The sequence below is a fragment of the Rhodamnia argentea genome, chromosome 6 (assembly GCF_020921035.1).
Source record: "Rhodamnia argentea isolate NSW1041297 chromosome 6, ASM2092103v1, whole genome shotgun sequence".
NCBI classification, from domain to species: domain Eukaryota; kingdom Viridiplantae; phylum Streptophyta; class Magnoliopsida; order Myrtales; family Myrtaceae; genus Rhodamnia; species Rhodamnia argentea.
Genome location: NC_063155.1, coordinates 6,107,409 through 6,121,301, shown reverse-complemented (window position 1 = coordinate 6,121,301; position 13,893 = coordinate 6,107,409). Strand labels below are relative to the sequence as shown.

Sequence of the window (13,893 nt, the reverse complement as noted above, 5' to 3'; positions counted from 1 at the left end):
AAAACATAGTTTGCCTGAATCTAATAGCATTGAAGCCAACACTTTCGTTGGCGAGGTTATGTAGGATTGATTGCCGATTGTAGTCAAAGACGCTTTGGTAATGTCGATGGCAGATCGCGCACCTGAGTATGATCCGAGGTTCCAAAACAAAAAGAAAACCAAAAGATGTCCGAAGCAGAACTTTGAATCCGGATCAGGCCGGTCGAGCAGTCTTACCATGGCCAGTTTTCGAACCGGCATTTGACTTTAAAGGCTGCATGCCGCCGCCGTGACCGTGATCGGGTCTAGTGATTCAAGTCAAGCTCATTAAGTCCTACAGTCATTCACAAGCTGCCATTGAGGAGTTCACACTACAACAAATCCTGGGGGGGTAAAAACACTGCACGAAACAGAGTAACAGGAAACTTAAACCTCACATCCTCGATTATGTACAAATGTCTGCATTCCTTACATTTTCTCATCTCTGCTGCAAATAACTGAGTGTAGATAGATCTGGTTGCAAGAAACGAGAATACCTATCAAGTCGATGGAATAGCAATCATTAGACTACCAAGAATTAGTCACGTGGCGACATCGGCACCAGAAGGCAGTTCCTCCGCTTCTCCCTCGAGCGACTGCTATTTCCTCATCGACGAAATACCAGATAAAGAAAGGATCCTTGGTGCTTGGCTCTCTGTCACCCTGTTGGCCGAGGCCGATTTCTAACGGATTGAAAGGGCCAATTTTAATCCTCATGCGCTCGAAAATGAAGGCCAGTATTCGCTTCTTCCACGACAACCTACCCTCAAATGTCAAATATCCAAGCCCACCTAGGTACACCCCGTTCTCGATCCTCTTCCCCTGGCAATCCCAACAAGGATCTATCAAAGTTGAGGAAGTTGAGAAAAGATAGACAAACCAAGATCTACGTGGGATTTACGGGATAGTGATGTAGGTGATTTGATTTCTAACAGTGCAAAGTGAAGCTCCATAATACACGAGGGGAACAAGAAAAGACTGCATGACAAGCAAAGCCTAAATGAGGACGAGATGTAGCGGTATGTATACGACCATCAACCTTTCACAATTATTCATATGTTCTAGCCAGATACAATAAAAAAATAAGATGAATCAGTAATGTGGTTATGCTTCAAAATCATGAGAGAGAGAGAGAGAGAGAGAGAGAGAGAATTAAAATGAATCAAGTACAGAATGAACTAAAAAATCTGCCTGAACAATAATATCATTGATAGAATTAGCTTCATGCAGAAAATGATCAACGACGATGAATAGCATAACATCGTGATTAACTATGAAAGCTGCCTACATACATAAAATAGATCCGTAATCACTTCACGCAATAATATCTACCGTATCAGTAAGACAATATCGCTGCTAAGAATGGCCTAAAATGAGGCAAGAAGACAATGATATTGGAGTATATAGAACTACTTCAAGGAAAGCAAGATAGTTTTCTGTACTTGCTCTCCTCCACATCACTGAAGTACACATGACGGCTTTCTATAAAAGCATTACTTAGACATCACTATTCGATTGACCTGATGAAGTATGAAATCATATCCACTAGTCATTAGCATCACAGAAGTACCTTTCACTCTCCTTTATTTTCTCTAAATTTTGGCAACCTTATTGACAATGGCTTCATTTCAGTAGCATCGATTGGGGGATAGAGATCACCATGAAAATAAACAAGACAAGACTTACAGCTGCATCAAACCTCTGAACTGCCGTCAATGGGAAATACCGTCCTTTCTTCAATTTATTCTGCCAATTCATATTATAAAAAGGAGGGCGGAAAATTAGAAAGCAATACTAACTCCAATCGATGGTTAACGAATCAAATTCGTGATGCAGACGAGAGCCGGATCACCAACCTCAGCTGTGAAAATGAGCATCCACGTCCTCCCTGGTGATTCTGAACCCCCCAACGTACTAAGAAACCCGGACGGATCGAGCTTCGATTTCTCAATCACGGAGAGAGCAGAAAGAACCTCCTCTGCTGGAACCTTTCTAGTCTTTGCAGCATCCTTCAGAACTTTTATAATCTCTGCAATTTCCTTAAACCAAAGAAAAGCTCCCATGATTATACACCTATTCTGAAATCGAGTGCTTTTTATCTGCAATGGTCTTGAAACAGTCCAAATTGTTCTCCCTCACAGAAGTTGCATGACACAATAAGCTCTAACCTATGATACACCGGACAATGTACAGCAATAACTTCAAAGTTTGATCTTTACACCATCTTCGAAGCACCCAGATGGCCATATTATTAGATATGTAAGCTCGATGAAAGATAGCACTGGACGCTTACTCTATTGGGCTGCTCTTCTTGAACAACAAGTGGGGTGGTCGCAATCTGATCCTTTTCTTCCAGAGTTGCTCTGATTCCTGTACTGGGACATCTCAGGAGAGGAGGTTTTGCACCTCTGAAGGAAGGAAGATCGGTGAATCTGATGCCAGCGAACCGTTGGAGTGGGGAATTCGAGTTCTTGATTAAGGATGTTTGGGACGAGCTTCTTGAGAACAAACAAGAAGAAGCAAAGGCCTGCGAACTCATTGTGCTGCTAACGAAGCTGATTATTCTTCTGGGGTCTTACGAGAGTTCCCATTTTTTGACATTTCCACCCAAACTCTTTCGTTCCGGTTGAGTGGACAGGATTTCCCGACGTTATTTTCCCATCACGTTCTCTTCCGGGAAAGCTTTTTGGCACTGAGAACATACCAAACATTTGTAGACAGTATGGTCCGTGGCCATTGCTAATCGTCAACTAGGCAACGCAGCGGTAAAAAATTCATCAGTTTTACTCGGGACATGAGTAGAACGTGATCTCGTAAAAGAGAGGTGACTCCTTTACTAGTAAACTAGTTACTTTTATAACGTGTGGAGAGATGTTTGCTTAAAATTTACCGACGAACTCCTCGTTCTTGGTAGAAAGTGGCTAACGATAAGGGGGCAAAATTGGGCAAGTCAGCATTGAGAAGTCGTTAAGTAGCTTGATTTCACAAAGAAAAATGCTTCCCTGGCAATATTATCGGAGATCGTACAATCTCAATCGTAAATCCACGCATCATTACAGCATGTTTTACATAAATCACTCAATTATTGAGAGATCGTGTGATCTGAAATAACCGACGGTATAATCGATCGGTCATGCTAGTAGATTCCTTTCATAAATCTTGTTATGTTGATGGAGTCCGAGCCTCATTATCATCATACAACTATTCCTTCATGTGAAGGCCTTCTAGGCTAAGTAGAATTTGAGCATCAATAGTAAACTTTTGGCTATCTGTCTACCTCTAGCTTCACCTTTGTTTAGCTGTTGAGAATCTCGTCGACGAACTCAAACTTTCTAATTTCAATCAGTTTCAATCCAATATCAATGACATTTTCTTTCAAAGAAAGGATCGCGGGAACTACAATTTATCATTGGAGAAAATATTTGGTGTTTCCTTAGCCCATTCATAGATTGACATGTGGACATTGTTGGAAAAAAAACAAGAAATTTATTTTCCTCTCTCTTCCTTCTCCATCCACAGAGCACTGCCTGTACGGCCATCCTAGCTTGCGTTTGTCACTGGCCATAGACCAGCAGCATCACCAGCTAGTCAACCAGGCCCATGTGCAAGTGACGTTCACATGGAACCTTTCCCCTCTTCAGTCTTGAAAGTTCCCATTTGAATATTTGCTACTACCACCAAGATCTGCACCGATGGGAATCTTCTGATAGCTTTGGACACTGAGAAGGGCAAGACCAGATCTGGAGTCCTCCAAATTTAGATCTAAATGAGCAACAATGGAGCCGACTACAAGCAACGACAAAGGAGGTGGCTAGGAAGGGGTGGAGATTGTTCGATGGAATGGGGCCAATCGAGTCTGATCTCGAGGCTCAACAAAGAGCTCTATCGCCATGGAGGAGGAGGAACTCGTCGCTGGGCTCTGTCTTCCCAAGAAGGTAGAGGGAAGGAACTCGCTGCTGGTCCAGATCTGCAGCCATGCCAACAGCGACTCATCCAAGGTCAGGGAAGACAAGGCCAACCAGATCTAGCCAAACAATGCCAACGACGGCCGAGGATGAGAATCAGCATTACTCACGAGTTGGCCCGTGATGCTACCGCCCATCATTGATTGGTGAAACGGCTCTCCATGGTCTGCACGTCCACAACCGCGAGCCCCAGCAACAGCCTAGGACGAGTGTTGGGGCCACTCGCGGTCTGGCTCATCCATGGCCGCGAGCCTTTTGTTTTCCAAGGCCTCAAAAAGCCAAAAGAAAAACAAAGGCGAACGACTCATTTGAAGTCAACGGCCAGTGGAAGAAGAAGAAAAGTCTTTCTGTTACTTAATTCCACGACAGAAGACATTTATCTATTTATGAATAGATGTGCCGAATATATGCGTGCAACATCAACCGTCCATGCCGCGCTATGAAACCACCGACTATTTTTCTCCATTGACCAAAAAAACAGAAAAAGGTGGCAAATGTGAACCTGTAAAAGGGTAAAAGGAAGAAATTAATGTCTGCATTTGTCGTAGCAGAGATTAGGCAGGTGCCACAATCACAGATTCACCATGGCTGACCACAGCAGAGGACCAAACTTCAAAAAAATAGAACATAATGAAAGACATAGTAACATTCGAATGCTCAAAGTCAGTGCGTATGGACCTATAAAGGACAAGTTAACAAAGTGCACATTGGACTATTGTCCCATTGCAATAGAGAAATCATTGAATAACTTTTTCAAGTGTATGCAAATATTTCCAACTCTCAGAAAATTCAAAGAGGAGAAGAAGAGAAGCAATGTAAACTCAAAGGACGACGAGAGTAAAGAGGACAATGGACCTATAGATTCCTACGGGTAAATCAAAATCAAATAGCTCACGTCATTCTGTTCCTATGAGATCACAGCACAAAAACCATCCAGCTCATCTCGACAAAATCATTACCAAAACTCTTTTTTAACTGTATGAAATTGTAGCTGACGACTTTATAATTACCCCTTCCAAACACACAGGGCACAATGATGTAAGAACACACTTAAATCTGCATTGAACCACCATCGACGCTGCTCTCCATCACGTCCCATGCTCCAGTACAGACTATTAAGGATAAACATATATGACCAAGTAAAAGGTGCTGCCGCAACAATTCGAGAACATAGCTGTAGCCCTTCCAATGTGGTAGACTTGAGATTTATGGCATCTCTGCCTCCTGTAAGAGCACAACTCTTCAGTATCTGGGATAAAAACTCTTTTTTACAAACTATTGTTGAGTTATATGAAGCTGTGGGCGATAACTCAGCTAAATCTGTCTACCATGATGAAAGGCATTTTCAAAAATGTAATCTGTACCGTTTAACGCATGATAAACAGTGGTGTCGGGATATCACAATTCACAAGCTCCTTAAACTTTGGCCCAAACAAAAAAAAAAAAAAAAAGAGCTCCTTAAACTTTGGCAAGTGAAAAAGGACAGCCATTAGAAAAACCTACCGAACACCAAAACTGTTTAAGCTCTAGCAATTGATGGCAAATCAGTCACCTTCCCCACAGCAACTGTTTTTCCTGAGGAGATCTACTAAGTGAGTCCAAAGTGTAAAGCAAAAATCATCGATTTGACATGTAGACAGGAAATATGATTTTTTCACCTTCGGTGCGAAGGGTAAATCTTCCAAGCTGTGGAAAATCAGAGAATTTCTCAATGCATATTAGGTTATTCACCTGAAATACATATTCACAAGAAGATGAAGTCAATATTAGGAAAAGGCAAGAGACAGATAATGCTAAATTCTATAGGTTCTTCCAGCATAGATCAACCTGAATCCGGCATACAACAACAGCACCATTCTTCACAAACAAAACTTTCTTTTTCATTGGCTTCTTCGTCTTGGGATCAATTTGTTGTCGCAACTCAACAATCTCACATTCCTCCACCACCGAATGAATATGTAGCACTGCCTTATAACCAGCCGTGAAGATTGCCTATGATGGTGATGCAGTCAAGGCATCAAATACATGAATGACATAAGGCATAATGCTCATTCGAAATGACAAAAGATAAAACACAAAGGTCCAAATACATACATTGTCCAGCAACTCAAGGATTACCAGTTGAGCAATAAACTCAGTAACTGCAGATATTGGTTTGGCTGCACATGGATAAAAGAAGTTGAGAGGGTCACATTTAAGAAGTGCTGTACATTGCCTAACTCACAAACACTAAAGGAGATTAGGAGGGGCAGAGGGTGGGAGACACACCAATGCTCGACAAGACAAATCCTGACAATATGTCCTCTTCCTCAATCCCAGATAATCTAATCCGGAGATTTTCACCAGGTCCTGCACGTTTAACCTTGTTCTCATCAATGAATATTGCGAGCACTTTAACTGATGCCTGCAAAAGACAGGTAAAGGGAAGAAGTGTCAAAATCAAGGCTGATATATATCTACCTTCAATAGCATCAAAATAAAGCCAAGTAATTTGACCTTATTTGGCATGACAATCAAGGTTTCGCCCTCACGTGTACTGCCAGATTCTACTTTCCCCATAACAACCGTCCCCATGTCCTTGAATTTGTCAATTATAGGCATCCTGCAAGTTGATTCAAATGATCAACTGCACAAGCAAAATCTAAGCATCGTTCTGACAGATAAAAGCAAGTCCATAGAAGAATTCGTAACACAGCCTGAAAGTGTGTGTGGACATGCATGTTTATGTGTGCGTGAGAAAGAAAGTGTGTGTTCAACTGTTTACTAATCAAACAATTTCCATCAACCCAAAGCCACGTCATTTCTCACAGAATACAGATAAAATAATTTCGTTAATTTTTTCTTGCTCTTCTCAAGAAATCGGTAATTAAATTTTAAATAAAGAAAAAAAGAAATCATGGCCCATAATGATATAAACATCATATGCACCAACACCAACAAATTCAAATGAGAAAGACTTCAGATTCAGAAGAGTGACGACATCAATCCCGGAACATAGTCCTTGAAGAGAAACAAGGAGTATCTAGTCCCAGCTCCCCATTCAAGTGCATAGATAATTTGCTCAATAGGCAATTATGGATAATTATCAGCAGAAAACGAGACAGAACATCCTCACAACACATCCGTCAAACAAAACGTCAGTCATAATATTGTAGCAGCAATCACAAATTTCAGGCATTAAGAGAATTCTGTTTCATTTGATTATCAACTGTAAAAGCAAAATCATGTAATGGTAAGGAAGAGGTTATAGAGGCTCTTGACAATTCATTGTACCTAAAAGGGCCTTGGGGATCACGCGGAGGACCCTCAATAGCATCTAGAGCTTCAAAGAGGGAGGGACCATTCCACCACGGACAAATATTTCTGTCCACTCTGGTTTTCATATTCATTCCAATCAGACCAGAAATAGGTAAGAACTGTACATCTGCAACAAAATCAGTATTAGTAATTACCATGAACACTAAAACAGGGTTCTAAATTTCACATTGAAAATTATGCGAAGAAAAAGTTGTCAAATGAAAATTTTCATACTTGAGCATTGCATATCAGAACCGCGTAACAATGACAAAGAATTTGCAATTTGTAACAAACTCTGACAAACCAGTCATAATGTCTAACCATCTTTGATCAGGTAGACAATACTCAAACCCTGACATACATAGAGAAAATTTCTGCCTCCTCTCTAAATAGGACTTACCATAGGAAGGAAGATATTAACGTAACAGAATATATACTCACAGAAATTAGATTGTCCTAGTATAAACCGGGAAAAACGGGTGTGTGGGGGCATATGCATCAAAGCATGAGTGATCAAAGAAAAGAGGAGGGAAGGAGAGGAACTGCATGTATAGGTGGCTTGCAGCATTGTAATTAAGAGCAATATATTATTAATTCTAGTTAGAATCCATGCATTCAATTGGATTAACTACCTGACAACATAAATCTCTTGAATGCTTATCATACCAATTGCCAACTCTACTTGCTCACAACACTCCATCTCAGCTTGATGAAATAAAAAAAATTCAAAAACAAAAACCATCCTATATTCTCCTTTTGCTCCTCAATATTTTCTTGCAAATGTTGAGGTAAGTAGAAAGATAGCTTTGTTAAAAAACAACAACATGCATAGAAGAAATGACCACAAAGTAAGCTCAGGGATGTTATCCTGAATTTAAGCCAACCACCTTCACAGGAGATGGAAGAAATCTGTCAAGCTAATTTCTTAATCAGACGCCAAATCTTCTAGCACATAAGTATTCAAAGTGAACAAGACGCAGGAGAAAGATTATCACTTACCTTTTTTAACATTGTAACCAGAAGATTTCAAGAAAGGTGTCATCTTGGTTTCAATTTCATCATACCTGGAGAACAGACCAATGGGAGAACTCAATATTGTTAAAATACAGGATCAGCAAGCATGTGCGTGCATCACCATATCAGCTGTTCTTTTTGTTTGGTGGGGGGAATCGTGTGAGTCAGGAATCACCTTTCTTTGGACCAATTGACAGTGGGATCATCCATTTTATTTACGACTACAAGTAGCTTAGAAACACCCAAGGTTTTTGCAAGCTGAACATGCTCACGAGTCTGACCACCTTTCTCATACCCAGTTTCGAACTCACCCTTGCGAGCAGAAATTACCTGCGAACGAGACAGTGAGAGATTTATAAAAAATCAACGAAACAAATGATAATGCGGAAGTGACAACACTATCTTACCAGAACGCCTATATCAGCCTGGGATGCCCCACTGATCATGTTGGGGACATAACTTTTATGGCCCTAAAGAACAAAGAAGCTTGATAAAACACTATGCGAGAGAAATGAAGGGAAAACGACCATGTACAAGTAAATGCCTATGAGAATGAGAAACATTCTCTGCACGCATAGCACAAGCCTAACACAATAACACAATCGGTCCTTCTCTGCATATTCTTCACAAGAACAGGAAAAATTTGGCACAAGCATTTGATTAACTCCTTAATGTGTAATTAGCAGACAAACTGCAGATAATAAAGTCATAACAACAAAGAACCATCGCACGGGAAACAAAGGACTCACTGGTGCATCGAGAATAGTAAACCTAGTGGTCTCCGTTTCAAAATGTGCTCTTCCAACCTCAACAGTTTTACCCTGTAGGAGCAAGCATATTTACAAAATTCAAAACCCATTCCGGCAGAACCTTAGTCCTAAGCACTTCTATAACTCTTAAGAAAACAGGAACTTCATGAAACTCAGACCGATATTATGTTACCTTAACTCTTTCCTCCTCATTGGTATCCATAATATATGCCATGTACCTGATTCAGACCAAATGATCAATAAAACATGGTTAAAAGCACCAATGTGCGATGTACAAGAAAGCCCTGTTATAGAAAACAGCTCCCACAAGAAACTGACATTCACTATATCATAGCTAAGGAGAGTCAACCATCTACTCATGTAAAATGTACCACTAGCTATTGAAAGAGCTACGTTCGATACAATCACAAAATCTATGTTTTCATTGTGCAAAAGTCATAGAGAAGCCGCACGAATGATGATCATCAGATTCTCAAATCCAACAGAAGTCTCACCAACTTTCCCTGCTTTTATCCTTGGCTTCTTTTTCATATTTTTGTATAGTACGATCATCAACCTGACCACTGAGAAACAGTATCTGTCCTCCAGTTGTTGATTTCCCAGCATCTGCAGCCAACAAGATTTTCAACCATTAATGAGCCAACAGAATCAGTGAAAGACTCATAAAAACAGAACTAATCACAAGCAGAAGACATGTAAAAATTTGCAGCATTACAACCAGCAAATGAAAACAACATTCAAATGTCAAACTCAAATGAGGTAGAAATTAATCAAAGAGAAAGAAAGGCAATCAAAATAACGTACCAACATGGCCAATGAAAACAACATTCAAATGTCGTTTCGTGTCTTCTTCCATCGCATCTGCGGTATCATCTTCTTCCGGAACAGCTATTTCCTTACCTAATCCAAACAGCAAGATCAATAACAAATGATTTAAACACATGATAATGCGGAATAAAGAACAGGCAGTCACATTATGGATGCATCATATCGGCTGCAAAGAGTTTGAATGCATCACACCATAAGACAAAAGAACCTCAGAATAGCACCTTTCTGCTCAACCTGGACTGGATGAGAGTTTGTAGCTATCTCCTCCTTCCAACCTGCAAAAGACCATCCTAACTAACCATGAGAATATGGAAAGCAGTAAATAGGCATGCATATTGCTTAAAGAATGATTCATCAGTTAATAGTTTCTTGCTTCTTGTTCCAAAATGCGAATTTTAATTTTTTTTCTCCTTTTGAGTGAGAAGGGTGGGTGTGACACAAAGAAATATACTGACAACAAAGCAAAGCAAGAAACAGCTCTGAGATAGCTAAGAACAACGTTGAGACATATCCAGAATCTTGTGGCTATAGCTAGAACCTACCAAGCGTCTGAATCTACTGAGCAGTTTATTCAAATGGCAATCCTAATTGACAGTCACCTATAAGGCACACAATGAATCCTCGTTTTCACCGAAAAAACTCAAAATAAAAATCAAAACAACAAAATATAACAACCAATAGATGCAGAACCAGAGTCATGGTTAACTGATAATGCTGTCCCTAGAATGTACAAGCTGCACATCATAGGTATGCATGACAGGTGCGTCAATATGTCGAAGTGAGCAATTCATGTGTGTCGATAGACTAGTCTGCCAATCAAAATCACAAATCCCTTTCATTGACCCAAAACGTGCATTACCTGCTGCAGATTACGGGAATTAAACAAATCGGCAAACTCAATCAACACAATGGGAAGAGCAACCAACACAAAAGTTCTCACACTCGAGCGACTTATGCATGTCAAATCCTTGGTAGATACACATAAGAAACACATTTTGTCAATTTCTCACCAACCTTCATCAATTTTATCCATCTTCTCCACTTCTTCTGGCTTTGCATCTTCAGGATTGATAGCCCCATTATTATCTTCTGCTAAAATTGAAACGCTGAGCTCTTGAAAGACATTCAGATGCAATAACAAAACTTATGTCCAACCCATGATTCTCCACAGAAAGGATTGATAAACGAAAATAATGCAGAGAACATATGTAGTCAGACTCCTTACAGTACCTGCTGATTCGAGCTGCAACGACCGAATGTCTTCCTCAAGATCTATCATATTGAGAAAGTAAGAATGTTACGCTCAGGAACTCGCAGAATTCAGCATGAGGACTAACAGTCACATAGTCACACAGACATTCACTCAGTTTCTTATCGCATCACCAATGCACCACAAGAGCACAGCAAACCATAGTAGAAACATAGCTTAATAAAAGACAGAAGCCGTCGTTGCTTTTTCCCCAAAAACTACGGCTTACTGTAAAAGCTTTAGCACCCCAACTCAATAATTACAAGCCAAACGAACCCAGAGAGGCAATTCCATTCCAGGGGCTATAACACCAAACCGAGTAAGTTAACTTCCGAGAAAGCTCCTACCCAACAAAGTAAACGGGCCAAATCAACCGAGAGCTAAATTCCCACTGATCCACAACCCAAGTTCCGATCAAACGACAACAATAAGAAAGCTCGGAATCGAACCAGCGTAATCACTCCGACCGAGATGGACACGGAACCAAAGGAGATCCGGAAAAGACCCATGAATTGATCGAAAATGCTCGAGGGAAGCGTTGAGAGACTTACCCATATCGAGAAGAGATTCACCGAAGCTGGCGGGCGCGCACGAGAGAGAGAGAGAGAGAGAGAGAGAGAGTATGTGTGTTAGGGCAGAGAGATGGGGAGAGCGAGGGGTGTAAGCGCAGAGATTCCTTGTTTGGTTCGTATTTATACGTGAGTACGGTTCTCGGGGTGGTCTTGCGTTCTGCTCCGGGTTTCGCTTTTCTTTAACCCCAGGTAAGTTGAGCTGTCAAAGACCATAAAAAAATTTAAAAAAAAAATTGAGCGGTAAAAAAAATAGATTAATACGGCTAAAAACTTCAAACTAATATGCATATGACAAATTAATCACAAGCTAATTTTATCACAAAAAACTCAAGTTTGTACACTTATGGCAAATTTACTCCTCAACTAATTTTTTTACCAACAAGAACCTCAAATAAGTACATATGCGACAAATTTACGTTATTTTTCGATAAATTATGTTAATACCACAAAGCCCCAAACAGGTACAGCTCTGATAAACGGATGTTAAAAATTCAAACTAGTACACTCGTCAACGCCACGTGTCATCTAATTCAGCAAAGAGACAAGAAAATTTAACGAAAATTAATGGAGAGCAAATTTGTCACGGGTGTAACAGTTTGTGGTTTTTCAAGATATTAACCCAAAAATATTACATCTTTTTCATTTGAGAAAATCATTCTTCCAAATACCAATCTCCTGCAATGGTTTCCCTTCCACATGTGTGTGTGTTCTTTTTTTTAACTTTAAATTTTCCTCTGCTCTGATTTTAGGTGGCCACATGTTTTCCAAACAATTAAAAGTTAAACAATAAGAAAATTGTTCAAAAAAGTCCTAATTTATAGTGCGGCAGCTAATTCAAATTTAAACTTTCCAATTTTGCCCATTTAATCATAAAAATTTTGACAAATTGTCAATTTAGTCATAAATCTTTTGATAACTTACCAATTTAGTCCTAAAGCTCTTAACGATTTGCTAATTTTATCCATTTAGACAATTTTGGCTGAAAATCGCTAACGTAACAGTTTAGTCGTCATCAACCGTCCTAAGTGGCACGGCCGATACCGACATGGACAATTATTTACATTTGTTTTTATAGACTTCTTGTATTTTTCACTTTTTTATTTCTTTCTTTTTCTCTTTCCTTCTTTCTACGACCGGTCATCGAGGAGGTCAGCCTCACCTAGCGCCGGCGTGGGTCGAGCCCCGCTAGTGGTGGCGGATTTGATATTAATTTAGAAGAGTAATACCTAGATTTGGGAGTTAATCTTAATCCATTCTTGGGCACACACAAACTCTATTTCGCATATGGTGCTAGTCGAGGCCTGTTTTTCTCAGTATAACAAATATAACAAACAAAGGTTGGACCCTTCGTTTTACAGCTGAGCAATGTTTTTTTCGCGAAGACTCGCAAGCAATAAGAGAGTCTCCATTTGATGGGCTTTGATGGAAAATTCTGGCCTACTCCGTTCTAATGAGCTTTATACTAATAGATGTTCTCGTGACAAATGGAATCGCATATAGGTGGCCGGTTCCACAGAATCGCCGGTTCCGGTTCCGGTTCGGAACGGCCGGTTCCAAGGCCCAATTGCTCTTTTCACCCGGCCTCCTTTTTTTTTTTTTTTTAAACCTGGTCGGAACCGGCAGTTCCAACAATTTACAAACCGGAACCGGCCCATGAGGGCCGGTTCCGGTTCTGGGTTGGAACCGTGGGCCCAATCAACGGGCCGGTTCTGGGCCCACGGGTCCATTTGGCCACCTCTAGAATCGCATAATACACTCTGTCTTCGAGACATGTGGCAATTACCATTAGCAAATGCGCTAGTAACGCATTGTAATCATACCGACCGTTGATTTCACTATATACCCGGATGCCCACTTGGAAAGATCTTGTCGTTCTTCAAGAAAATCCTAGGCGAAAGAGATGAAAGGATGCCTGGTGTTTATGCTTGATCATTACAGGCACGGGATAGGATAAATTTTCTTTTTAATATCAGAATTTAAATATAATTCGTATTTATTTGTTATTTTAATTTTATTATTTAAGAAGTTCGTTATTCGAAAAAAAAAAAAAAAAACTTTCATACCATGAACATAAGAAATCATATCCACCTTTATCCCATCTTTCTCTTGGAATAATTTTCATGTTATATCCCACTTTGTCCTCTTCAGGGCGGAAGTCAAACACGTAACAGGATAAAATT

The 13,893-nt window shown here is 40.1% G+C and overlaps 3 protein-coding genes across 5 annotated transcripts in view; 1 reads left to right on the top strand and 2 right to left on the bottom strand.

Annotated features, from left to right (window-relative positions):
• Positions 1 to 13,893, top strand: part of LOC115742481 (guanine nucleotide-binding protein subunit beta-like protein) — a 59,767-nt gene that overhangs the window by 5,263 nt on the left and 40,611 nt on the right. The gene's annotated exons all lie outside the window — the stretch shown is intronic.
• LOC115742496 lies at positions 395 to 2,723 on the bottom strand. 2 transcript variants are annotated; one of them, XM_030676813.2, is made up of 4 exons: positions 2,312 to 2,718; positions 1,875 to 2,057; positions 1,705 to 1,764; positions 395 to 840 (listed from the first exon to the last, which is right to left on the bottom strand). In XM_030676813.2, the coding sequence occupies exons 1-4, from the start codon at positions 2,555 to 2,557 to the stop codon at positions 547 to 549; spliced, it is 783 nt and encodes a 260-aa protein (XP_030532673.1). In that variant the 5' UTR covers positions 2,558 to 2,718; the 3' UTR covers positions 395 to 546. The 2 variants fall into 2 exon arrangements, with proteins under 2 accessions (XP_030532673.1, XP_048136309.1); XM_048280352.1 differs by lacking the exon at positions 395 to 840 and adding an exon at positions 853 to 996 and having other exon boundaries at positions 2,312 to 2,723.
• LOC115742441 (eukaryotic peptide chain release factor GTP-binding subunit ERF3A) lies at positions 4,817 to 11,834 on the bottom strand. 2 transcript variants are annotated; one of them, XM_030676728.2, is made up of 19 exons: positions 11,693 to 11,834; positions 11,123 to 11,164; positions 10,907 to 10,981; positions 10,114 to 10,167; positions 9,869 to 9,964; positions 9,559 to 9,670; positions 9,237 to 9,282; positions 9,044 to 9,115; positions 8,702 to 8,764; positions 8,470 to 8,624; positions 8,280 to 8,344; positions 7,257 to 7,407; positions 6,480 to 6,585; positions 6,252 to 6,387; positions 6,078 to 6,142; positions 5,811 to 5,975; positions 5,642 to 5,714; positions 5,487 to 5,558; positions 4,817 to 5,207 (listed from the first exon to the last, which is right to left on the bottom strand). In XM_030676728.2, exons 1-18 carry the CDS (start codon positions 11,694 to 11,696, stop codon positions 5,503 to 5,505), a joined length of 1,536 nt encoding a protein of 511 aa, XP_030532588.1. In that variant the 5' UTR covers positions 11,697 to 11,834; the 3' UTR covers positions 4,817 to 5,207; positions 5,487 to 5,502. The 2 variants fall into 2 exon arrangements, with proteins under 2 accessions (XP_030532588.1, XP_048136307.1); XM_048280350.1 differs by having other exon boundaries at positions 10,907 to 10,984; positions 11,693 to 11,829.

What these genes read in the sequence shown, in the direction of transcription:
- LOC115742441 (XM_048280350.1), bottom strand. An exon ending in ATTTGTCTTGTCGAGCATTG is followed by an intron (nt 6,143 to 6,251) that starts GTGTGTCTCCCA and finishes ATCCATGTGCAG; the next exon opens with CCAAACCAATATCTGCAGTT. An exon ending in TTGTTGTATGCCGGATTCAG is followed by an intron (nt 5,715 to 5,810) that starts GTTGATCTATGC and finishes TATGTATTTCAG; the next exon opens with GTGAATAACCTAATATGCAT.
- LOC115742496 (XM_030676813.2), bottom strand. Translation starts at nt 2,557, where the DNA reads ATGAGTTCGCAGGCCTTTGCTTCTTCTTGTTTGTTCTCAAGAAGCTCG. An exon ending in TGCTCATTTTCACAGCTGAG is followed by an intron (nt 1,765 to 1,874) that starts GTTGGTGATCCG and finishes ATGAATTGGCAG; the next exon opens with AATAAATTGAAGAAAGGACG. An exon ending in TTCAGAGGTTTGATGCAGCT is followed by an intron (nt 841 to 1,704) that starts GTAAGTCTTGTC and finishes TGGGATTGCCAG; the next exon opens with GGGAAGAGGATCGAGAACGG.